A 26,654-nucleotide genomic window follows, 5' to 3' on the forward strand; every position below is an offset into this window, starting at 1 on the left:
CAACTTGTAGAACTTTGGAAAGCTCATCCGAGCCTTTTCGATGTGGCATCACAAAATTATCACGACCACAACAACCGTGAAAATAGTTGGATTTACACTGCTGCTCAATCACAGCTGCCTGATCATGTTTTTCATTAGCAATTTAGCAAAGTTGATGGTGGTGGTGTGTCTGTGTGAGTGAGAGACAGAGAGCGAGCGACAGATTTTCTGTTATAACCTTCGTGTTATGGAGGCACAGTGTGAGCACTCAGGTCGCATCAGAGCATCGGGTGGTATAGTGTGAGACCCTGCATCGTGACCTACCAACTTCTAACCCCTGCGAGTCAATCGTGCAGTTTGAGCAGGAGCTGAATAACGTGACTGAAAAAATCGCACAGTGTTTGCCCAGCTTTAGGTGTACTGTCGTCCGAGACTTGCACCGCAGTGTCGGCGTTTGTTTCCCTGTTGGCCATGCTTCTTGTTGTGGTCATCTGTTGTCTTCCGGTATTTTCTCCGTAAGCGACCTTTCCTCGACCAATGAGATGAGCGGTAATCTGAATTGTCATACTCGAATTGTCATAAGTGTGCTGTCAGCTCATTGGTCACAAAGCAGGAGAGGGGCTGGGAATTATGTTTTCAAACAAAGCGTTAATTCCATTAAAAGTTATAGACTACTTTTGATTCTCACTGTATTACGGGACAAAGTGCGTCCCTTATTAGCTCAATACGGGACGTGTACTTTTGTTTCGAAATACGGGACGATTCCGTATTTTAAGGGACGGTTGGCAACCCTAACTGGGTGTGACAGTTTCTGTGTGGGTGTGTACCTATATGTTGTTTCCATAGGTACATAAAAATCTACAGACACAGAGGCAAAACCACAATAACTACGGCTCGCCTTCATACTCTTCAAGGAATCATGGGGATTTCAGAGTTACAGAGAATGATAGATGATTTGTGTTTCTGTGAAGAGGTTAAAGTAGAAAAAACAAGTCTCATTATTGATGGTGCAGCTCTTTATTATTGTTTGTATTATAATTCTGATCCAAAGCTGGACCAGCGCTGTGGAGGAGATTATCCTGGATTTAAAGACGATGTCTGTAAGTTCTTTGAGGCTTTGAAGGACTGCGAAGTCACTCCATACATCTTCTTGGATGGAGCTGCAGGATCAGAGAAGCAGAAAACTCTTCATTCGCGTCTAAAGCATAGACTAGAAAATGCAAAGACAATAGCAGAGAGTGAGCCTGACGCTGCACCACAAGGATGTAACGTCTTACCACCTCTGGTAAAAGATGTCTTCATAGAAATCTTGAAGGAGAAAGACATAGAGTTTAAACAGTGTTTAGGAGAGGCAGACCCTGAAGTTGTTTCTGCTGCAAATCAGAAACAATGTGCTGTGCTGTCCATTGACGCAGATTTCTGCATCTATGATGTGAACAAAGGTTTCCTTCATCTTAAACACTTTGAGTGGAAAAGAAAGAAGGATGGCAAAATTCCTGCTAAGCTCTACACACGTTCAAAGTTTTGTGAGCATTTTAAATTGGACCCTGCTCTCATGCCAGTCTTTGCTTCAATAGCAGGAAATGATTATTCAATATTAAAAGACAATGGTACCTTTGCAAATGAATCATCTTCATCTGGTGAGTACAGGATTAAAAGACTGGATGGTATACTCAGGTTTTTAAGTAAAGTGAATCTGCATGGTTTGAACGACTCACAGAAGAGAGAACGTGCTCTGAGTCAAGCTTTAAGTCATGTTGGTAAAGAAGAAAACCAAACTTTCAAACTCTCCATTCAAAAGTATGTTCAACCAGAAAAAACAAGTTCTGAGTTGCCATCATGGGTGAGTAAAAAAGTTGAGCGTGGAGAAATCACCACTTTCGTCATAAGTGTTGTGGATCAGAAGACAATGATGCTGCCTGCTCTTGTGGAGGACTTTTCACAGCACAGTAGTTACACAGCTGCTTACCCCATCAGACAGTACTTCTATGGACTGTTAATTGGAGGTCAGATGTGCACTGAATATGACAGGGATAGAGAAGAGATCAAAGACAAACGTGTCCCATCAATACTCCTCAGCAGTGATGAACAGAAACAACTGCAACTAGAGCATCTGCATAAGGTACTGAGGTTAATCATGAAATATGTGTTTAATTACTCTGACAGGTCATAGATGTGTTTCTGTGGTACATGTGAGCATCTTGTCTGTGTGGTACCTTTCTGTGCAGGCTCCTGAGGGTTTGCGTCGCAGAGTGTTTGAAGAAGCTCTGCAGGTTCAGACTTCAGCCTTAGAAAACATCCCCGACCAGCTGAAGCTGCCAGTCTGTGTGACTGTTTTCTGGTTCAAGAGGCTACAACACCACCCAAAACCTGAAACTGTCCACTGCCTCCACGCCCTCCTGCTGGGGTTTGTGTGTGATCGTGATGGTCCAGGTAAGTCTCTGAGCTCACTGAGCAACATGACTGATATTTTACTAGCAAATACATGGAAATATGTGTAAATCAGTATTTTCACTCATTACTTTATTAGTAACACTTGTGATACGCCTGCTATTGTTTTCACTCCTAATTAGTGTTGTTGTTTATTTTGTTCTCTTTGTGTCTGTCATTGAAGTGGACTAATTATTAGGAACATCTAAATGTGATTCAGCCCAAAAAGCATCAAAAATAATATAAAAGTGTGAAATAAGGTGAGATGCATGTTTCAGTTTAAGTGGTCCCAATATGACCTCGATGATATAAGAGAGATAAGACTTTATTGATCCCGTGGTGGGGAAATTTGTGCATTACCTCAGCTCAGGTACGGATAGCAGAAGAAAAATTGAAAAAAATACAAATAAAATATAAACAAATACAAAATAAGTAAGATAATACGCTACATGCAATGGTTGCATACACAGTATGTGATTATGGATGGAGGGTTGTGGAAATATGCAAGTAACTATTCTACCACTACTATTACTATGTAAGTAATAATATCATTCAATGAGGAGGAAAATACATTATATTTATACATTATATTTATACATTATATTTATACATTATATTTCATAGATTTTGCTAATAAAGTAGACATCTACATGACATCATAACCTGAGCAGAGTTAGATTAGGCTTAGTTTGTCTCTCAGACTGGAGAGATGGTTTTAGAGACAGCTGAATGAAGGTCACAGGTCTGCAAGCATCACACTGTTTTCAAGCCAATATGTCCCACTGCTGATTGAAAGGAAAAAAAAGGAAATCAGCGTTCATTATTCTGCTGTAACTCTGTGAAACATAGTTTATTAGCTGTATTTCTTATAAATTGGCATTTTGTTACAGTTTCACAAAGACAGTTAAGTCTGAACATTTAAATTTTACAGTTATCTACATAATTACATTCTTTATGGTTAAGGAAGTGGGTCCACATAGACTATTTATACAGAGGATATTTCCCTGCATGTTACAGCAGGTTATAGTCTCTTTGAAAGCAGTCAGCAGATGGACTGTAGTCAGAGTTCCTGATGCTTCCACACAAACTGCTGCTGGTCTCTGGTTCTGTGTCACTGAAACTTTGTCTTATTTTGTCTGTAGAGGACGAGTTTGAGAGGAAGATGAAAACTTTAAAGGATGCAGCTATCAGGAGGAAATGGCAGCCCCGTGTGGCTCATGCTTTCAGCCAATGGCTGTGCTGCATGAGGCAGAGCCTCCACCTGAACCAGCTGCTGTGTTCCCCTCTACCAGAACCTCAGTGTGCCCGGTAAACACCAGACCAATGATGCGCTCCACAGATGTGTAACACACTTCATCAACTTTAACTGAGATTTTCTGCTTTGTCAGGCTTTACTGTGGACCTCTCCTTCATCGGCTGGCAGATGAAGAGACGTTTGAAAAACTACTGAAAACACTGAGAGGAAAAAAGAAGAAATTATATCAGGATTTAAAGGCCATTTTTCATCTACTCGCACGGAAAAAACTCTGGTTATTGGCGACTCTGTTCTTGAAGATGTGGACCCAGAGATTCCAGCAACTACACTTACATACAGATCAGGGGCCACAGCAGGCGACATTGAGGCTAAACTGAAACTCCTGGCTCAGGATGAACATAGATTTGATAAAATTGTAATTCATGTCAGCAATAACGACATCCAGAATCATCAACTGGAGGTCATAAAACCTAAAATTGAGTCGGTGTGTAACTTTGCAAAAACGATGTCGGATTCTGTAGGTTTCTCTGGTCCCCTCCCCAGTCGAACCAATGCTCACATCATTAGAAGCCTGTCATCGTTTAACTGCTGGCTGTCTAACTGGTGTCCAGAAAACAATGTAGGCTTCATAAATAACTGGAAAATGTTTGGGTTAAAACCTGGTCTCATTGAGAGCAACCACATCTATCCAACTCGCGAGGGTGCAGATCTCATTTCTAGAAAACTGGCCAAGTTTATTCTGAGTTAAAAACAGAAAGCTGAGGTGTTTTCAGTGTTACATTATTATATTAGATAGTCTGACTCACCTGGTGACGTTCTCAGTCTAATGCACATTTTAAAGAAACAGCAGATGTTTTCTATTCAACACAAATGCTCTTTGACAATGAAAGTTAAGAACACAGAGAAATGCAGTGACGCAGGTTCGGGAGCGACGGCTTCCTCACCTCCTCCCTGCTTTTGTCTTTTGGATAAACATGATGACATTTTAAAAACTGAAAGTAATACATGAATAAAACTTGACCCTACCTCTAAATTAAATACATTAAGTAGAAAAGAAAAAGTAAACCAGTGAAATATAGAAGCAGGCTATCGGTTTGGTTTGTTTTATAACTGAACTGAATGAAAGTGGGCTGACGAAGAGGAGTCTTTGAGCAGCCGGAAGCTGAAGAAAGCAGGACGATGTGTCTAACAAGCAGCAGCTGAGAGAGGAAGCGGAGGAACACATCAATGTTTTATCAGAGTCTGTCTGTTATTTGTTCTTTGCTGTAACAAGAGACCGAGGTGGACATATTTAGCAGGTATTGTCTAACAACACATGATTAGCACAGGAAGTTAATTCACTGCAGTTTTATTTATATAGCCCCAAATCACAACAGTCGGCTCAAGGAGCTTATTTTAAGATAAAGAAAATGCTTTAATGTTCATGAAAGGATGAAGATATTTAATGTGTTTGTTATAACAGCTTAATTATCATTTGTGCCTGCAGTGTGACCATGCAGTGGTCCACAAATCTGGAATAATTTTCAAATCACTTCAAAAACATTAACATCTTTCTCTTCAAATGCAACACAACAGTTGCAACAAAATCTTTTAAATATAATTGTATATTTTATTATATAATGCAAATTATGAATACTGTAAAATATGTCTGATTTTGAAAGAATTTTTCTTGTGATAGACTACTATTATTTCTGTCTACATATACTGGATTATATATACTGAATTTTTATCATTATTGTGTTTTTCTGGATCATTTAGTGATTTAGCTTGGTGTTATAGTTTACATATTTAAAAATGTAGATGTATTTTTCTGTATATTATCTCAAGTTTTGGGCCAAATAACTATTACAACCAAATAACTCTACAAATAACTACCTTATACGTTATGATCTTGAAATTCGTATTTCATTTGTGAATAAACGGAAACTGTTTCTCAGAGACTTTTCCGTCAGTTTCTGAATTTATTGTCAGGCTTTTGCTTGTATGTCGCAGCACTCTGCAAATTACTTTTGAATAAAGTTACACAGATCAATAACGAGTTTGTTCCTGTTCCATGTGAACTATCCAGATAAAGCTGGAGGTTAAGAATAAAGCATTGGTGATGTTATCCTCTCATCTCCTTAGTCCTGTTTGGAAATAAAGAGAATCTCAGACAGATGCTTATTTTCACCCCAGTTAAAGTATCTGTATTAAAAGTCAATCCACATGTTTTCTCTGTATTACTGTAAAGTCTTTAGAATCAGAATCAGAATACTTTATTGATCCCTGGGGGAAATTATTTTTTGTTACAGTGCTCCATTTTAAACCAATATTAAGACAAGACAGACAATACACTAACTAAGAATAGTATAATATATACATATATATACATACATAAGTCACTCATAAATAAATAGTTGGAAAAGAAACATGTGTAGCTGTAGTAGCAAACAGTGTGTTACACTTTAATATAAAGCGCTTTTAGGAAACTTATATAAATATAATCGAACTGAACTAAGGGCTCTACAGGGAAATGCTTTACCTTACTGTAAACAGCTTCACCTTGTGGAAGAACACAGTTATTACAACCAGTAACGCTGCAGTCTCCACCGGTCAGGTTATTATCTGCAGCTGAAAACATTGAAGCAGACTTTAGAAAGTACCCCTGCTACCTGTGACACGTACAGGATCCTCTGTGATGGTTTTTCTCACGTCTCAAATGTCTGTCCTCCACCTCTGAGCAAGAAACCCTTATCATGCTGAGGGAGATCTCTGCTCCTGACATAAGGAGAGAAGAGGCTGCAGGAGTTTTTACCTTCACAGTGCTGTGACACAGATGCAGTCACATTTTTAAAACTTTCAAAATAAGTCAGAAAAGTTTGAAATTTCTTCTATGAAACTTAAAAAGCTGAATTTCAAAATAATCCAAATTAATCCATTTAAAAATGTTTCAAAAAGAAGAAAAATGTCAAATTAACATTGATTTATTTCACATTTAAACATTTACAGACACCATTACACCTTACACCAGCTTAAACAGACACTTATTTTGAAAAGCCAGGCTCATCTCATCCAAGTATCGCTTTAGAGACCAATCGATCAGAAATAATTTAGTCTAAATCTACACTGAACTTTTTTAATTTTTTTTTTTTACAACTTTATACAAAAACATCTGTTTACATGTTTGTTTGTATATCAGTAGTGGGTGACCAATCAGCTGTCAGAGCTGAACAAAAACACAGGAAGTGATGCTCAGTTTACGTGAAGGAAAACAACTGCCACCACTGTTTGTCCAAACATAAGCAGGAAGTGACATCATTGGGGAGGAGGTGACACAATCTGGTGATTCTTAGTGGTTGCTAGGTAACAGGACTCAAGTGCTGATGTCGTCACACGAGCAGGTCTTTTTCGTCTCATTTACAAGATGAGAAATGTCCTGTTGTCATGACAACAGTCTCTGTAGTAACAACCTAGCTGGCCTTGGCATCCAGCAGCAGCACCCTCATCAGCGTCCTAGCGGCGGCCAGCAGCGCTCCGTGCAAAGCATACTGGGCTACCAGCACGCCAAAACCTCGGTAGAAGCCAGCCCCGCCTTCCTTGCGGCTGATGGCGTGCAGGCAGTCAGAGAAGCCATCATACTGCGTGTTTACGGGCACTACCAGCGGGCTCCCGCCATTTCCCACCGCGACCACTCCATCGGTGGCATCAATGATGGTGCGCGTACCCTGCAGAGCCAGGCGATGTAGCACCGTCTCAAGAGGAAACAACACCACGTCAGCCACCAGAGAACCCGCCCAAGATGCCGCCAGCTCGGGGAAGTAGGCATCCAGTGGATTGGATGGTTCTGCCCGCTGCTTCTTGCTACGCTGGTGCAGCCACAGCACCACCCGCTGGATGGAGGTAGCCACGGCATAGCGCAGAATGGCATGCAGCGCAGCGGGAAGCAGCAGGCATCTGGGAGGAAGCAGGCGACGACTGTGAGGTGCGGCGACACCCAGCAGTCGAGCAACACCCTCACGGACGCAGTCCAGCAGGCCAGAGGACGACTCATCCCGCACAATCTCGCTCTGAAGATGGAGAGAGGAACACAGGTCCGATCAAATGATCAATTTAAAAAAAACAACAACAACAACAAAAAACACACACACACACACACACACACACACACACACACACACACACACACACACACACACACACACACACATCCAGCTAATCATTGCTCTAAATCAGCGGTTCCCAACCCCCGGGCCTCGGACCGTGAGTGAGTCGTTTGGTGCCGGGCCACAAGAGTTGAGGCTCAGGTGTGAAATGTATAGTTTTAAGGGTTTTTATCGGTTTTCAGCGTTATTTTGTTATCGTTTTTATCGTTAACTCGTTTTCCTGGGTCTTTTCACGTGTGTTATGAATAAATCTTCTTTTTTTCGGTACCGGTACTAGTTTTATTTTATTGTATTTATCCGCGACACCTTAAAGGCCGGTCCGTGAAAATATTGTCGGGCATAAACCGGTCCGTGGCGCAAAAAAGGTTGGGGACCGCTGCGTACGCTGAGTACATAAACGAATATATTAAAATTTATAATATTGTTAAAAATGTGACACGTGAGAAGGTGTGTCTTTGACTGTTACTGTATAACTTATTTTCAGACTAGTTGACAATTTATGCTCTGGTCATTTGAAGTTACCAAGATAGATGTCCTTTTGTAATATAGTAAAATTTTCTTTGCACATTTCCTTTATCCACCATCTTACATTAAACTAAGAAGAGTCGTAGAGCTGAAGCAGGTAGCATCAACACATAAATCTATTTGTGCTGCCGGCTTAAATCACAAGATTACCTCTGGCTGAAAAGCTGTCGATTTTTCTTTTTTGCACAAATTAATTCAGGTTCACACTAATTCTGTTCACAGCTCCAACAAAATGGGGATAAACACAATTAGATTGAATTACAATTGGATGGAAGTCGAGGACAAAGGGAAGGAAGCTTAGGATGAGGAGGAAAAGAAGCAGCCGGAGCGTTTTTAGGGATCTCTATGATGTCATTGAGGTTTTCTTTCATTAATATGGTCCTCTCACAAAAAAGATGACCTAGTTCACCTACTTCCTGTATTAAATAGTGATGTGGAAAAATGGTAAATGGCCTGCATTTGTATAGCGCCCTAAGGACCCCAAAGCACTTTACACTACATTCAGTCATCCACCCATTCACACACACATTCACACACTGGTGATGGTAAGCTACAGTGTAGCTACAACTGCCCTGGGGCGCACTGACAGAGGCGAAAACCACAGAGCAGGCACGTATAGTGCATCTGGATCAAATCGCTAAGACTGACTAAGATCTGTATTATAGTTTTAGTCTTAAGACCTTATGTTATATATTTATCACCCTTGTGATAAAACCCAGGTCAGCCATTGATCCAAGTTGTGCCCTGAAAACAGGAAAGTCGTCTGCATACAGGAGAACTTTAATAGCAGGCTTGTAAGAAGTGAGGATTGTACTCACATTTGCTGCAAACTCTCGTTGTAATTCTGTCACCCTGTTTTGATGCAGAATTCATTTCAAATCAGGCAAGAACGGGACTTTGTTTTATAATGTGTTCTTGTGAATTGAATGTATATCGCATACATTTGACTTGGGTTCCAGTCCTTCTTTCTGGAAGACAACAATTGCAGGTAGGTGGCCAAAAAACTTTTCCAAATACCTCCACGTGATCAAGCCTGGATTTAGAAAAGAATAGCAAAACAAATTCTGCACTTCCTGCACAAATCTGCAATTTGTGTTTGTGTGTTCAGAGGCTGTGGCGAGAGGCGGGACCTTGGCTCATCCAGCAGTACAGCCTGACCGGGACATTAGGGCACCCTGCATGCTCGGCTGATGGCAGGGAGGGAGTGCAGATGCCGCTGGGATGAGATGAACGCCAAACTGGAGTCCATCACAGGTCGACTGCAGGTATGCCAGTCAGACCTTCTGAGGAGGGTTTCACTTTTCTCTCTTCTTCTTAATTGACTCTTTTCTCTCTCTCAGCTCCTTGTGTCAGAGTGGGAGGTGTTTGAAGCACATGGGAGGAGCTTGTCATTAGTTGGCTGATATGGATGTCCGCTTGAGTGAGGCTGACCAGCTGACACAAAACACCTGTGAAAAACTGAAACAACTGCAGGTTTGGGTTGTTTTGATATGACACATATGTCAGAGACATTGTCCTAAACTGGACTAACAAAGGACCATGAGTCCAACATGAAACTTACCGTAAATAACGTAAGGCTGACGTTTGTTGATAATTTTCAAAAAATAGTTGTTGAAATATTTTTGCTGAACATGCAAACATCTGCTGATGAAAATGTGTTGATTTATTGGTCTGTTATGAAGCTATTGCTATTTCTAATGTGTTTTATCACTTTCTGATGTTTTATTAATTAAACAATACATGTATTGATTGTTGTGTTATTCTAGTGTAGTTTTCCTTTTGGCTCTCGGAGGAGGCGGACGCACTTTTTCTCCTCTCCTCTCCCTTATCTTCCCTGCTTAGTTCTTATGTCCTTGTCTAGTCTCGTGTTTTTTTGTATTACTTTCCCTAGAACAGTCTCTCACAGCCTGTTTCTAAAACCTAAAGAGAATTATGGATTTGATCAACTGGTCTCTGAATGCTATTGACACCCTTTTCTCAACGAGAAGTCTGGGCTCGGGAGAGCCCGAGTGCCCTGGAGGGACTTTCCCTGCCAGATACACGATGGACGGGTGGCAGGAATGGAGGGTCGTGTGCCTGGCGGGACTGTCAATCGAGGACGCTGAAGATATCTATCTATTTGGAACCATGATAACAGGGTTCTTGCTGATTGGAGCTGGCTTCGCCCTGGCTTATCGGAGAATTAATAAAGCGGAACCGGCTGTTCAAACCCCCCCAAGGCTGCCCGCTGGGATTGAAATGATGGGACGAGGTGCGACTTCTCAGAATGGGCTCATTGAGAGCAGCATGGTTAAGACCTTGGAGATGCTTACAGCTGCCGTGAATACTCAGAATAACACCTCTGAGCATATATTGGGTTACATCAAGGAGAGGCCTGCTCAGAATAACACCTTTGAGTGAAAGTTGGATTACATTGTGGAACAGCTGACTGCAGTCGTGAGTTCTCAGAATCAGCTCTCTGAGCAAAAGAATGACAACACCAGCAAGTTTGATACCATCATGGGGAAGCTCGCGGTTCTTCAACGGGAGTTTGAGAGACCAGTGTCGGAGTGTTAAAGAACAGCTTTGAAATTCTCATGAGTTGTTGCAAAAGACAAATTACCATCATAATCCGGCTACCCCTTCAGCGCCAGCTGTGGGCTCAAGGCTGGAGCTGAACAAAAACTCCCTGATAACGACTGTGTTTAGTCTGTTCCTTCCCATTCCATGCAAGGCCACCTGGGTTGGCTGGAAGACTTAGCCTGGCAGGGCGAAGGACACTGTCTCAGCTGAACTATGGACACGCACACACATACATATACTGATACTGATAAGCACTCACTGACGCATCACCCTCCCTACCCCAGATCCCACGCCACCTCCAATGCTTACCTCCCCTCTGATGTGGACATCGGGTCAGCTGGAGGCGCAGTCGAAGATTGTAGCGGTCCCAGATCAGATGTACACACTGGAACTCTTTCCCATGTTGCTTGTCTGTGTTTATTGTGCTATGGTGTGTTGATATCTGTGCATTCCTGTATTATCCTTTTGTTACACATTTCAATGTTTTTTTTCCTCGCTACCCGGGCTGACCTGTCTCCCCAATGTGATGTTTGTGTATTTTATGTACGGTCGGCAAGGTCTGTCATCTTGGTTGTGGGCAAAAGACCTGCAACTGACAAATAAAGGCTATCTCATCTCATTAATATGTATTTATTTATAGTGTAGTAGAAATATTTAATTATTACTGTTTAAATGACTAATGTGTGACATGTATTAGTAGTGATGTTGTGCTGAGGATTAAAATGCCCTTTTTTTGGTATACGACAAAATGGCAATAAACCATTAATATATGTCTGTGTGCCTGTATTTATTTTACCCTACTCAAATTAAATTTATGATACATTTTATTTTGAAAGATTTATAGTGGTTCTTTAAAGAACCACTCAAAATAGGTTCTTTAAAATGGTTCTTTAAATACCTTTTTAACAATGGTTCTTCAAATAACCATTGTAAAAAAAAGAGGTTCTTTGAAAAACCATTTAAGGTGCCCCAAAGAACCATTTCTTAAAGGTCCTTTAATGAACCACTGAAAGAAATAGTTCTTCAAAGAACCATTGTTTTTAAGGTTCTTTGTGACACTAAAAGGTTCTTCTATGGCAGTTTTGGTTCCAGTTGGCACCTTTATTTTTCTGAGTGTAAGAGAGATGAATTTGCATTTAAGCTGATGTTTAGATTCATTCACTGAATTCCAACTTTATACCGTCTAATACAAAGACAGTATAAACAGTATACTGTCAGTGTAGGGGACATCAGACATGATAGTTTCAGGCTGTGTACATCTTGTTGAATTCAGTTGTATAAATCCACAAAGAGGAGCAGGTCAGCTGATCACATCATACACACAAAGAAAATCTACTGAAGCTCACTTGTGCTTGTGTGGGAAAAAATATTGTGAATTGTATTTTTTTTCCCATTGCTGAGCCACTACACAGATATTTGTGTTCCCCCAGCTGCCGAATCCAACTGTAACCCTTGACTGTTCTCATTTTAGTGTGTAGGTTTGGAGGCAAAGTCATCCTCTCCCAAACAACACCTCACCAAGAGGTAGGTGTTATTTATTTAAATTCTATAGCAATGCTTGTGTCCTACATAACAGAATAAAGAGTACATTCATTAGAATTCAGATTTAGACTGGAACAGCAATTTATTGTCATGTAATAATATTTTTATTATTCTATTAATATAATACAAGCTTTAATTACCTTTGTACAAAAATCCTAGTAGAATGTCCTTCAACAGGCTACTTTTTACTTCATTACTCTGAGTATACCATCTGAGTATACTCAGAGTATATTGCAGTGCTACTGTTTCACTTTTGCTTGAATAAAGAAGTTGCTTCAGCAATTAAACCATGTATATATTTTGTTTATATACAGGTATCTGTACTTCTACTTATGTAAAGAATTTCTGTACTTTTGCCACTTATGACTACTTATGACTACTTGTTACAAACGGTGAACAACACAATGATAATCAGGTTACTGAAGTCCCAAACAAAAAAATTATAAATCATTTCTGTGTTTATTGAACTGGATCAAACATATTTAGCCCATACTGCTAAAGATTTTTACCTACATGAAGAATGCATCACATTTGACCAACCCTCTACCTGAAAAATTGAGTTTAATCATAAAGACAAAGTGAATAATAAGAACTGTGTAATAGTCCTCCTTTGACCAGCAGCTCTTTTGTTCCTGCCAGGAGTAGCAACATCATTCAATTTCAATAATCACTTCTTTTTCTGCAATTTGTTCTTCTTCCCCCCCTCTTTTTTTTCCTCTTTTTTGTCTCCCACTCCCCATTAGAGGACTCCATGTCAGTAGAGGAAACCTCAACCCTAGAGGACTGAGAGGATCCCTCTCCAGAATATGGATTACAAACAGTCTTTAGGTTCTCATACAATTCCTTCTTTTCTCCTCTCAGTGTTTTCTGTACTTCTTCAATCTTGTCTTCATCTGCCAGCCGATGAAGAAGAGGTCCACAGTAAAGCCTGATAAAGCAAAATCTCAGTTAAAGTTGATGAAGTGTGTTAAACGTCTGTGGAGCGCATCATTGGTCTGGTGTTTACCGGGCACACTGAGGTTCTGGTAGAGGGGAACACAGCAGCTGGTTCAGGTGGAGGCTCTGCCTCATGCAGCACAGCCATTGGATGAAAGCTTTAGCAACATGGGGCTGCCAGTTATTCACACCTTCATCCTTTAAAGTTTTCATCTTCCTCTCAAACTCGTCCTCTACAGACAAGATAAGACAAAGTTTCAGTGACACAGAACCAGAGACCAGCAGCAGTTTGTCTTCTTGTTCAGGCTGATGTGGAAGCATCAGCACTGATGCTTCCACATCACACAAACGTCACACACATCACACAAACTCTACAGTCCATCTGCTGACTGCTTTCAGAGAGACTAACCTGCTGAAAGGTGACTGTGAATAATAAACAGAATAATCAGATTTATGGAGCTGAAACTGTAGAAGTTGAGACCAACCTGGGCTATTGGGGTCACACACAAACCCCAGCAGGAGGGCGTGGAGGACAGTTTCAGCTTTTTGGCCAAGCTTTAAGTTGTTAAACCAGAAAACAGTCACACAGACTGGCAGCTTCAGCTGGTCGGGGATGTTTTCTAAGGCTGAAGTCTGAACCTGCAGAGCTTCTTCAAACACTCTGCGACGCAAACCCTCAGGAGCCTGCACAGAAAGGTACCACACAGACAAGATGCTCACATGTACCACAGAAACACATCTATGACCTGTCAGAGTAATTAAACACATATTTCATGAATAACATCAGTACCTTATGCAGACGCTCTAGTTGCAGATTCTTCTGTTCATCACTGCTCAAATCTGGCAGGAGAGCTTGTACATCTTTAGTTAACAGTTTGTAGAAGTACTGTCTGATGGGGTAAGCAGCGGTGTAACTACTGCGCTGTGAAAAATCCTCCACAAGAACAGGAGGCATCATTGACTTCTGATCCACGACACTTATGACGGAAGTGGTAAGTTTTCCAATCTCAACTTTTTTACGCACCCATGATGGCAACTTAGAACTTGGTTTTTCTGGTTGAACATATTTTTGAATGGAGAGTTTGAAAGTTTGGTTCTCTTTTTTACCAACATGATTTAAAGCTTGACTCAGAGCACGTTCTCTCTTCTGTGAGTCGTTCAAACCATGCAGATTCACTTTACTTAAAAACCTGAGTATACCATCCAGTCTTTTAATCCTGTACTCACCAGATGAAGATGATTCATTTGCAAAGTTACCATTGTCTTTTAATATTGAATAATCATTTCCTGCTATTGAAGCAAAGACTGGCATGAGAGCAGGGTCCAATTTAAAATGCTTACAAAACTTTGAACGTGTGTAGAGCTTAGCAGGAATTTTTTCATCCTTTTTGCTTTTCCACTCAAAGTTGTCAAGATGAAGGAAACCTTTGCACAAATCAAAGATGTAAAAATCCTTATCAATGGACAGAACAGGACATTGTTTCTGATTTGCATCAGAAACAACTTCAGGGTCTGCCTCTCCTAAACACTGTTTAAACTCTATGCCTTTCTCCTTCAAGATTTCTATGAAGACATCTTTTACCAGAGGTGGTAAGACATTACATCCTTTTGGTACAACATCCTCAGGCTTTGTCGTCGCTATTGTCTTTGCTTTTTCCTCTGTGTCTTTTCGACGATACACAAGTGTTTTGTGCTTGTCAGGATCTGAGCCTCCATCCAGGAAGATGTACGGAGTGACTTCACAGTCCTGCAGAGTCTTAAAGAAGTTACAGACCTCATCTTTGAATCCAGGATAATCTCCTCCACAGCGCTGGTCCAGCTTTGGATCAGACGTATAATACAAAGAATAGTACAGAGCTGCACCATCAATGATGAGACCTGTTTTTTCTATGTTAACCTCTTCATAGAGACACAAATCATCTATCATTTTCTTTAAGGTTGAAACCTCCATGATTCCTTAAAGTGTTGTGAAGGTGAGCAGTGATTATTGTGCTAATGCCTCTGTGTCTGCAGATATTTATACACCTGCTAGAACATCATACAGGTACACACCCACACTGACAAAACCAGTCACACCTGTTCTGACTAATCTAACATACCTATGTTACTCTTTGGTTTCATTTCTTTCATCTTCATGTTTTGATTTTCTGTTTCATTTCACTCTGTGGAGCAAAATCAAATGTGTTTCATTAACTTTCCAGCTCTGTTAAAAAAGCAAAGGTACTTAGTGTCCATCACAAAGGCTCAACCCTGCTATGAACTGGAAACTGCTGCAACACCAGTGTCACCGTCCACAGTGAAGACAGTGTTATATAACCATGGACTGAGAGCGTGCTGACTAAGAAAGAAGCAACAGCTCCATAATCGACATCATGAAGCTCGACTGAAATTTGCAGCTGCTCACATGAATGAGCGAAATGTGTTTTGGAGAAAAGTTTAAGTTTGAGCAGATGATATAACTGACTGTTTAAATAGGACAAAACACACACACGAAACTATTTTTGGAGTGGTCAAAGCAGCACAAAGAACAAACAAAGAAACAATTAAACCAAAAAAAAAATCTCATTAATTACCAACACATAATGCAAATAACCATACAACCTGATATAAATCCACTTGCTTTCCTAAATTTTTTACTTTTGCAGAAGATTTCGAATTTTCTGATTAAATTTTTGCTGTAAGTGTTTGAAACATTTTAAATTCAGATTTTACAAACAAAGTAAAAGCAATAAATGACAAAGAATATTCTGTAAAAGAAGTAATGCTCTCTGATATGGAAGCGTCAATTTGTCAATTACCTGTCACTGCGCTAAACATCTTTTGTTTTAATCTCTTGCTTTCACAGCTCCAGTGATAACTGTGAAGACTAAAAAAATGTATTTTAATCAGTGACAGACTGGTGACCTGTCCTAACCCCCACCTCTCACCCAATGACTCTCACCCAGCTAAATATGTCCTTTGCCAGCTTATATTTAACAAAAAGTAGTATTGTTGTCCTGTGTGTCTATTGCTCTGTTTTTCTTCTTGGTTCTTTTACAGCACATCTCTGATAGAAATGAAAGCAAAACTATTTCAACAGCACAAACCTGCACAATCAGTTCATTTGTGACACTGTCTTGTTCAGTTACACATGCTTCCTCACACAGTTAAATTCAATTCAATTTTATTCGTATAGCACCAAATCCTAAAACAGTCGCCTCAAGGCGCTTTATATTGCAAGGTAGACCCTAAAATAATACAAGGGAAAGAACCCAAAAATCATATGACCTCCTATGAGCAAGCACTTTGGCAACAGTGGAAAGGAAAAACTCCCTTTTAACAGGAAGAAACCTCTGGCAGAACCAGGCTCAGGGAGGGGCGGCCATCTGCTGTGACCGGTTGGAGTGAGAGAAGTGGTATTTGTCTAATGTAAGATGTTTCTCTGTCTGATGAACAAAAATAAAACATTTCATTAAGAACAGGATGATTCATGATTCCGAAACTCTGGCAACATTTGAGAATCATTTACTTATCGGTAGTGATGTGACGTTCTGTATCGAGACTTCAAAGCTTGTGTCGGGTAATGGAGGGGGCGTTTCCGTGATGTGCGTAACGAGGCTTGCTTCATTTATGGGAGGAGCTGAAAATGATGACGTCCTAAGCCTCGCTGCCCGGCTGTACCACGTGACTGGTTCAGGAAGTGGTTCGAGCTTTGCCGCGAGCTATGACAGCGATATAAACCCCTCAGACCTCATTCAAAATGTAGGTGTTTGAGGGAGAGTTACGGTTAGTGAGAGTTTGGAGGTTTAGGAGAGTGAGGAGAGAAAGTCAGGAGAGAATGGAGTCAGCTAAGAAGAGGAGGATGTCCTTCCCTGTGTGCAGAGGTGGGTAGTAACGAGATACATTTACTCCGTTACATTTACTTAAGTAAGTTTTTGAAAAAAAATGTACTTTTAAAGTACCTTTTTTGCACAAAACTTTTTACTTTTACTTGAGTACATTTGTGAAGAAGAAACGGTACTTTTACTCCGCTACATTTGCAAAATTCAACTCGTTACTTTTAAAAAAAATTATTAGTTTAACACATTAGATAACATGCCGCCAGTGGAGTTTCCGGTAACTTTTTTACCAATCAGATGTGGCCATGCAGTCACATGACCAGTTTGAAACTGGCGGGCAGAGCGGCCCAAGCATTTCAAAGTAGCAGCGGAAGCACGAAAAGAAGAAACACATGAAAACATGGCAGAGCCAGTCGTCTACGCTAGAGCTGAAGAGGATGAACACCCTTGGTTGACCTCACATACAAAGAATGTTTCACTTAAAAACAGTACAAAAGAACAGCTATGTCTTCAGTGAGAGCCAAAACAAACCAACTTTTCAGCGTGAAACAACTCAACTCGTGTAACCTGAGGAAACGGTAAGTTTTCTCTAAATATCTTTTTAGCTGTGGTTAGCTGGATGTCAGTCTTATGTTACAGCAGCTGTGTCGAGCTCGAGCTGTGAGTCATTTTCGGCGCTACGTTGTAGTGAGATAAGTTTGTGGGTGTTTTGTGCAGCTTCGGCTGTCCTTTTAACTGCTCGCTGGTTAGCTAGCGTGAGCTATAAGCTAACAGCTAGCCTGGTTAATGATGCTAGAGTTCAACGCACATGTAAACAGCTCGTCTCTACTGCTTTAACTGTTAAAACAGAAGGCAATACCTGCGGGTGACAGGGTTTATTATGTGAAACAGCAGCATCAGACATCACCTAGACACAGAGCTGGATGAGGCCAGCACAGACAGCAGCCTAACCGACGAAGATGATTGATCCATGGGGTCAGGAAACCCAGAAGCAGGGGAGCTAAAGAGGTACCTTTCATGTCCATTCACTGGAGGTGTGGATCTATTGCATGGCTTTCCTCACATCAAGAAGCTTTCGATCAAAATCAATACAGCTCTTCCTGCATCTGGAGCTTGTGAAGGACTTCTCAGTCATGCAGGACTCCTGTTCACTGCTGAACAGTTACAGCTTCACAGAAAGAACCTTGAGAGCAAACTGCTGCTGAAGCTTAACCATCACTTCACTGAGTGAAGAAATGGCACATTTTTGCTAAATATGCAGAAATAGATGCACACCCATACAATTTATGGTAAACTGAGCTCCCTTGTATGAACATATGTTGAAGATGCCTCGTTCTGTTTTCTCTGAGGCTGCTGTGCCATTTGGAGCAAAAATGAATATAAAGTTTACAGCATTTGTCACTGGAAATTGTTTGCACTGTTTATATATTTATATTATTTACTGTAGGTATTGTTGAAAAAAGCTTTATGTTGTGAAAAACTGAAATCTGGAAATTAGAATTGTTGTGCCTTATTTTGTTGATCTTTTTACATATATTCCTTTTGAAAATACTAAAATTTGTATATTTGTTAATTTTTGGTTGTCTGATAACATTTATTTATAAAATAAATCGGACATTTCAAACAGTTACTCGCTACTTGAGTAGTCTTTTCTCCAAGTAATTTTTTACTCTTACTTGAGTAACTTTTTTGACGACTACTTTTCACTTTTACTTGAGTAATAATATTTTAAAGTAATGCTACTCTTACTTGAGTACAAGTTTTGGATACTCGACCCACCTCTGCCTGTGTGGGAACATTTTGATCTTATTCCTCCCAACAAGGTATGCAAATTTCTACAGAAGATGTATTTTCATAATACTGATGGTGCAATGCAATTTATGTTAAGCGGCTTTACTTTTGTACAAGGTGAAGTGTTTGCTATGTGCCAGGGAGCTGGGATATAACAACAACACCTCATCCATGCTTAGGCACTACAGAGCTTTGCATGAGAATAAGGGGAACACCGATTGTGGAGCAAGACCAGGTGAGCCATCAAATGCCATGATAATATAGCATGCAGTAATGTTACTAAATGATATAACAATATTATACAGCTGTAATAAGTTACGTGTGTGATATTTATATTTGTGCTTTGTCTTTATTGTCTTTCCTCAGGAGAACAATCTCAAATAGATGAAGACCTGGTTAGCATGGTGATTGAGGACTCCCAGCCATTTAGCATTGTGGAGGACAAAGGATTCAAAAGATTTGTTAAATCATTAAATCCTAGCTATGTTCTCCCCACTAAAAAGGTCGTAAAAGCAGTGAAAATTTAGTTTTTACAGAATAAAATGTGAACAGGCAGGACTGAGGCCTCAGTGTGTAGCTGTCCATACCTCAACATTACAAAAGCACAACTACTGTCCACACCCCAACCACACCTCACCTCACAGTAAATGATCATTTCCATTTTAAGCATTTCCAAATAATCATTCCCATACTGCCACTATAAATATACACAGTATACTGCCATCACAACAATATACATGTTTTACACACTCCTTTTGTTGTTGACATTTACAGGCTGTGTGCAGTGTAGCTGCTTCACGTGAGTAGTGTGGGCTTGTCAGCCTCGGCAGCAGTAAACCTAGCTGCTGCTAGTGACAGGGTGACCTTGTGGGCCCCTGGAAGTGCTTCCTCGTGATGTGGAGTTTTTTGTTTGGCTGTTGTGTTCTTTATTGTTGTGACCTTTTTCTTTTTCTAGTGTTATTGGAAAAACGGCGGTGCCGGCTCTTTATGTTAAGGTTCTCTATAATAAAAACTATTTTATTTAAATCAAATCAAATCAAATCACTTTTATTGTCACATCACATGTGCAGGTACATTGGTACAGCACATGTGAGTGAAATTCTTGTGTGCGAGCTTCACAAGCAACAGAGTTGTGCAAAATACAATAATGTAAACAAGCAAAATACAAGAATGGCTAAATCTGAAACTAATAAATATATGTACAATATATAATAGTATATGCATTTCTGGATGTGTATACTAAATGTTTTTCTACGTGTGTGTGTGTGTGTGTGTGTGTGTGTGTGTGTGTGTGTGTGTGTGTGTATACACATATTTTACAAATTAAATAGAGTAAACAATAAATAAAATATATAAGAATATACAGAGTTGAGACATGTGCAAAACAGTGGCATTACTGTACAGTATGGAGTGCATAATGTTAAAGTTCCAGTAGTGAAGGTGAGGTGTCTATGACGTGTTCAGCAGTCTGATGGCCTGATGGAAAAAGCTGTCTCTCAGTCTGCTGGTTCGGGACCGGATGCTGCAGAACCTCCTTCCTGATGGAAGTAGTCTGAACAGTTTATGGCTGGGGTGACTGGAGTCCTTGATGATCCTCCCCGCTTTCCTCAGGCAGCGCTTCCTGTAGATGTCTTGGAGGGAGGGAAGCTCACCTCCAATTATCCGTACAGAGCACCGCACTACTCGCTGGAGAGCTTTGCAGTTGTAGGCGGTGCTGTTGCCATACCAGGTGGTGATGCATCCAGTGAGGATGCTCTCAATGGCACAGTGATAGAAGGTCCTGAGGATGCGGGGGCTCATGCCGAATCTTTTCAGTCTCCTGAGAAAGAAGAGGCGCTGCTGTGCCTTCTTCACTGTTTTGTTTGTGTGTACTGACCACGTAAGATCCTCAGCCAGATGTACACCAAGGAACCGGAAGCTGCTCACTCTCTCCACAGCAGCGCCGCTGATGGTGATGGGGGTGTGTACTTCTCTGCACCTCCGGAAGTCCACTATCAACTCCTTTGTCTTTGCGACGTTGAGGGTGAGATGGTTGTCTTGACACCAGTGGGTCAGGGCGCTGACCTCCTCCCTGTAAGCCGTCTCATCACCGTTGGTGATAAGACCCACCACTGTAGTGTCGTCCGCAAACTTCACAATGATGTTGGAGTTGTTAGTGGCTGTGCAGTCGTAGGTGTAGAGTGAGTACAGGAGAGGGCTCAGTACACACCCCTGTGGAGCACCAGTGTTCAGTGTGATGGGGGATGAGGTGATGCTGCCCAGTCTGACCACCTGGCGTCTGTCAGACAGGAAGCTAAGGATCCAGCTGCAGAGGGAGCTGCTCAGTCCTAGATCCTGCAGTTTCCTGTCCAGCTTCGAGGGAACGATGGTATTGAATGCTGAGCTGTAATCTACAAACAGCATTCTCACATACGTGTCTCTCTTCTCCAGGTGTGACAGGACAGTGTGTAGTGTCAGGGCTATGGCATCATCAGTGGACCTGTTGTGGCGGTATGCAAACTGTAGAGGGTCCAGTGAGTCGGGTAGTGCAGAGCAGATGAAGTCCCTGACCAGCTTCTCGAAGCATTTGCTTACGATGGGGGTCAGGGCTACAGGTCGCCAGTCATTCAATGAGGAGATGGTGGAGGATTTGGGTACAGGGACGACGGTGGCCATTTTGAAGCAGGCTGGGAATACAGACAGAGAGAGGGAAAGGTTGAAGATGTGCGTGAACACTCCAGCCAGCTGAGCCGCGCATGACTTGAGGACGCGGCCGGGAATCCCGTCCGGACCAGTAGCTTTGCGTGCGTTCACCTTCCTGAAGAACTTCCGCACATCCTCCTCAGACACAGTGTGCGCACTGACGTCATCCGCGGTGCGCACACTGTCCGGTCTCATGGTGTTCGCTGTGTCGAATCTAACGTAGAATACGTTTAGATCCTCACACAGAGAGGCTGTGGTCTGCGGTGTGCTGGTTTTCCCTCTAAAGTCTGTGATCGTGTTTAGTCCCTGCCACATACTCCGAGGGTTGTCAAACTGTTGCTCCACCCTGTCCCTGTACTCACGTTTGGCTGCTTTGATCGTCTTCCGGAGTTGGTAATGTGCGTGTTTGTAGTCCGATGTGTTCGCGGAGGCAAAGGCGGTGCTCTGTGCCGCCAGTGCCGCGCGAACATCTCCGTTAATCCAGGGTTACTAAACACCTGTCTGTTCTCCTTTCATTCTGTTCTGGACCCATTTGTTACCAGTCCCCCCACACACCCCTAGACCTTCTTCGTGGGGATGTAACAAAAAGGAAAATTATAAAAAGCAACAACAACAAAACAAAACCCAAAACAATCAAATCATTGTACTTCTTTATAGTTGCCATCTTTACCACCTTCATCACAGCGACATATGATAGTATTAGAACAGTCAAGGCAGAGAGTGTTTCAGCCCCAACCAGCAGGGACAGGTGTTGTTTTGGCTCCAGAACAACAAGGACAGCAGGTGATCTATACAGGTGAAACTATATTGTTTTTTTTTATCTCTACAGATTATCATGATTACTAAAATTCCTGCTTCATTGTTGCCATATTTTGCATCGCTGTGTCTGCCATCTTTACATCTCTATGGTAATCTTTACACATACTGTAGAGCAAAACCAAATGTGTTTCATTTCCCCCACAGCTCTGTTAACATCCAAACACAGAAAATCTATCCACAGAGATATGTTATCCAACACTTAGATTAAATGGTGACAGTAGTGAAGTAAAAGGGGACAGGTTAAAGAACTCCACTGTCCCAACTTTAATTTTATGACTTTGTCTACTCTGTGGTCAAAATTGCTTGGTCCCAGGAAAACCTTTAAAATCCTTTTGCTTTAAATCTAGACTCTACCATCCAAGACATTTAATGGAGTGCTGAAGAACCTGGGTTATGCCCAAGCAGAAGACAAGGTTAGTTATCTACTGGCATCACTGGCTGTGTCTGAGGAAGAGAAGAAACAGATCAAGGAAGGAGCAGTTGGGCAAATAAAGAATGCATTGTGGTAAGAAATTGAGGTTTGAAATTAAATCTATGGTGTTAGGTGTTAAGCAAGAAATTTTAGTGAACTGTGTGAATGCATTGAGGAAATTAATGACTGGTTGTGCCACAATTTTCTCCAGCTAAACAAAAACAAAACTGAGGTAATAGTCTTTGGTGCCAAAGAAAAACGATTACAGGTCACCAGAGAACTTCAATCTATACATCTAAAAACCACAAACCAGGTGAGAAATTTGGGTGTAGTGATGGATGCAGACCTAAACTTAGAAAAACACATTAAGACAATAACAAAGTCAGCTTACTATCACCTCAAGAATATTTCAAGGATAAAAGATCTGATGTCTCAACAGGACCTGGAAAAACTAGTCCATGCATTCATCTTTAGTAGGCTTGATTACTGTAACAGCATCTTTACAGGTCTACCTAAAAAATCAGTCAGACAACTACAGCTCATTCAGAACTCTGCTGCTCGAGTCCTCACTAAGACCAAAAAAGTGGACCACATCAGTCCAGCTCTGAGGTCCTTACACTGGCTGCCTGTCCGTCAGAGGATAGACTTTAAAGTTCTGATGCTGGTCTATGAAGCTCTGAATGGTTTAGGATCAAAATACATCAGTGACCTCCTGACCCAGTATGAACCTTCCAGATCCCTCAGGTCATCTGGATCCGGTCTTTTATCAGTTCCCAGAGTCAGAACCAGACACGGAGAAGCTGCATTCAGCTTTTATGCTCCTTATATCTGGAACAAACTCCCAGAAAGCCTCAGATCAGCTGAAACACTCAGTTTATTTAAATCCAGGTTGAAGACTCACCTGTTCTCAGCTGCATTTGAATAAAACACCAAATCCACACTTTAAGCTTAAATTTCAAAACTTAAAATTTTAACTACTGATTTTATCTACTGTTCTGATTTTATCTACTGTTTTTTTAATCAATTTTAAATCATGCTTTTTATTTGTTTTTAATGTCTCTGTAAAGCACTTTGAATCACCTTGTTGTTGAATTGTGCTATATAAATAAACTCGCCTTGCTTTGCCTCTTAATTTGTATTTATTTCTAAAAAGGTCAGCATATCGCAAGAAGAGAATTACAGCCAGCAACTTTGGTTTGGTCCTGGGTGCAGTCCAGCGACGCTCATACCCTCCTTCCTTATTTAAGACTCTGCTTGGCCAGTACAACTTGACAGAAGGATCTAAAGTAATTTGTTAGTGGAAAGGGTCTGTGCTTCTAAGAATTCATTTATGACTAAGTGGTATTTTCATCCCCAAAGGCATGTGATTGGGGGATCCTTCATGAGCCAAGGACAAGCAGCTGTACACTGACTGTACTGGTGCAGCTATCAAGGAGAGGGGACTGTATTTATCCAACAGTGGCCTGCTTGGTGGTTCTCCAGATGGAACAGTTTCTAATGACTGCATCATTGAGGTGAAATGCACCATAGTCAGCCAGAACCAGAACTGTTTTGCAGGCAGCAGAAAGTAAGGACTTTTTCTTTCAGCTGGACAAGACAAGTGGTTCCCTGGTATTAAAAAAGAATCACAACTACTGTCATCAGATCCAGGGCAACCTATATCTCATGGGGGCAAAAAGCTCTCACTTTATTATTTGGACTCCATGTGACTTTGTAATCTTGCCTGTCAATAGAGAACAATCTTGGGCTGTTAATGACACCATCTCACTGGTATAATTCATTCAATTTCACGGAGAATATGTCACGGTTCTGGGTCATTTTGACCCAGCATTTTGAATTTCTTATGTTTTGGTTTATTTTTGAATGATTGATTGTTTTCTGTTTCACTGGTGCTTTGTTGATTATTATAATAAATCTATGTTTCAGTTATTCTGGTATATTTCTGTATTATGATTAAAGTTCTGGTTGTATTTTGTATTTTTGGTTATTTTCTTGATCTATTGTATGATGATGATGATGATTATTATTATTAGTATTATTTAGTATGTTCCAGCTCATTCTGGTTTAGGAATAGTTCTGCCCGTGTAAAGTCTCTGTTTCTTAGTCTGCGTCTTTGTCTGTATTGTTTCCTGTTTTATTTTGAAAGATTGTGTCTTATGTCAGTGCGTCCAGCTTCGCTTCCCCCCCTGTCTCGTTAGCCGGGGGGCCTTTCTCAATATGCGTACTTGTGTGTACTTGCGTTCTCGTGTACTCGTGATACGTCATCAGTCAGAGACCAAGTATTGTTCCAATTCGAAGTACGCATCAAGCCGAGAATGCGAAAAAATCCTGGATGTGTTCTCGCTCTGCCCATTTTATCGAGCATGCATTGGTGGTGACTTGTGTGGACTTGGTACAGCTAAATATCCCAGAATGCATTTCGTCCAAAACTCAAACGTGGCAATGGCGGATGAGTGGGGCTAAAAACTTTTAAATATTACTCTTTCTTGGTCACAAAATAAACTTTTAAGTTCTTTTCAAGCGAGAATGTAGCTGTGTAAACTTCAAATATCTGCTCGATTTATCAAGATATCATATATTTCCAAACGTGCGTCTGTGACCCGCTAGCTCCATAGCAGACAGCGAGGTTGAGGATTATTAGAGCCGGCGAGAACAGCGGACTCCCGGGACATCATTTTCATGTCACCTGGTTGTAGATGTTGCAGTGCTCCACAGTCAGCTGTTATGGCCTTATCTGAGGCACTTCCACCATACAAGTTGCTTACAAAGGTTATTACACCATTAGGAGCCACACCAATTAGAGTCTTTAGTGTGGTCCGTCCTTTGTACTGGCTGTTCAAATAACTTTGTATGTCAAGCTTCTCTGTGTTAGACACAGAAACCTCCGTGCAGTCAGGTACAATCCTGCGGTTAGAAAATGGCTGGAAGCAATCTGGTAGCGATGTCCAGTTTTTGGCTCTCAAGGGATGTTGTTTTCCAGCATGCCAACATACAAAATGTCATACAGTTTCATATTGTTGTAAAAATATTAGTTGCTGTGGCTGTGCTGCAGTTAAACCTTGTAGCCAGGTCTACATGGCCACAATTAAACCACAATTGAGCTTCATCAGGGTTAGAAATAACTGGTCAACCAGGGGCATCATTTGGACAGTCCAATTAGAATGATATTTGAGCTCAAATCTGTAAAGAAGGGTTTCTAAAAACAGGACAGTAGCAGCATCAGGCAATCCAGTATAGTACTGGACCCTTTCAGGGTTGTCAGATATTTGACTGAATGAGAAAGTCTGATTCTGATTCTCTAATTGTTTTTTTTTTAGTTTTTCATTCTCTTGTCTTAGTATGTCATTCAGAATCTCTAGCACCAGAAGACTGTTGGAAAAACTTTGAGTAACTTGCACTAGCTATCTGTGTATCTGCATTGCTGGAATGATGTAGCTTTCACTCTGATTTTCACTAGCTGGGACCTCTTTTTTTTCTTATTTTTTCTAACAGGTTTGTGGTCATCTGGGAACTGGAAAGACTTACCGTCGTTCCATGCAAATGTTTCCTTGAGGGAAGTGCCAACTGCAGACTCTTGAGTTGCAGTTTGGGGTGAAGTTTTCACATCTGTGGACGTGTTTAAAAAGGGAGAGAGAAATTTGTGATCCTACAGTAGCCCTCCATTAGTTATGTGACAGTAATTTAAGGAGCTTGAAAAGAAAAGCGTCTTGACTTCTTAAAGTTTCTTGAAGCTTCTCTCATCCGGATGAGAGGTGAAATGT

General features: G+C 41.0%; 2 protein-coding genes and 2 pseudogenes across 3 annotated transcripts; 1 reads left to right on the plus strand and 3 right to left on the minus strand.

Moving 5' to 3' along the window:
- Positions 1-898: 898 nt before the first annotated feature.
- LOC113026144 (single-strand DNA endonuclease ASTE1-like) lies at positions 899-7,145 on the plus strand. The gene is made up of 4 exons (XM_026174608.2): positions 899-2,101; positions 2,208-2,412; positions 3,552-3,717; positions 3,798-7,145. Exons 1-4 carry the CDS (start codon positions 899-901, stop codon positions 4,039-4,041), a joined length of 1,818 nt encoding a protein of 605 aa, XP_026030393.2. The 3' UTR covers positions 4,042-7,145.
- On the minus strand, positions 6,612-7,740 carry LOC113026137 (mitochondrial outer membrane protein SLC25A46 pseudogene; annotated as a pseudogene). Its single transcript, XR_013909889.1, has one exon. The product of XR_013909889.1 is annotated as a mitochondrial outer membrane protein SLC25A46 pseudogene (transcript).
- A 4,752-nt stretch (positions 7,741-12,492) lies between these two features.
- Positions 12,493-15,351, minus strand: LOC113026147 (single-strand DNA endonuclease ASTE1-like). The gene is made up of 4 exons (XM_026174611.2): positions 14,162-15,351; positions 13,857-14,055; positions 13,442-13,604; positions 12,493-13,363 (listed from the first exon to the last, which is right to left on the minus strand). The coding sequence occupies exons 1-4, from the start codon at positions 15,320-15,322 to the stop codon at positions 13,096-13,098; spliced, it is 1,791 nt and encodes a 596-aa protein (XP_026030396.2). The 5' UTR covers positions 15,323-15,351; the 3' UTR covers positions 12,493-13,095.
- Positions 15,352-25,496: 10,145 nt separating this feature from the next.
- Positions 25,497-26,429, minus strand: LOC145429627 (uncharacterized; annotated as a pseudogene).
- Between the last annotated feature and the right edge of the window lie 225 nt (positions 26,430-26,654).

This window comes from Astatotilapia calliptera, chromosome 7 (assembly GCF_964374335.1).
Source record: "Astatotilapia calliptera chromosome 7, fAstCal68.1, whole genome shotgun sequence".
NCBI classification, from domain to species: domain Eukaryota; kingdom Metazoa; phylum Chordata; class Actinopteri; order Cichliformes; family Cichlidae; genus Astatotilapia; species Astatotilapia calliptera.

Coding starts and splice junctions, on each gene's coding strand:
- LOC113026144 (XM_026174608.2), top strand. CDS start 899: ATGGGGATTTCAGAGTTACAGAGAATGATAGATGATTTGTGTTTCTGT. Junction 2,102..2,207: donor AACTAGAGCATCTGCATAAG/GTACTGAGGTTA, acceptor CTTTCTGTGCAG/GCTCCTGAGGGTTTGCGTCG. Junction 2,413..3,551: donor GTGTGATCGTGATGGTCCAG/GTAAGTCTCTGA, acceptor TTTTGTCTGTAG/AGGACGAGTTTGAGAGGAAG.
- LOC113026147 (XM_026174611.2), bottom strand. CDS start 15,322: ATGGAGGTTTCAACCTTAAAGAAAATGATAGATGATTTGTGTCTCTAT. Junction 14,056..14,161: donor AACTAGAGCGTCTGCATAAG/GTACTGATGTTA, acceptor CTTTCTGTGCAG/GCTCCTGAGGGTTTGCGTCG. Junction 13,605..13,856: donor GTGTGACCCCAATAGCCCAG/GTTGGTCTCAAC, acceptor TCTTGTCTGTAG/AGGACGAGTTTGAGAGGAAG.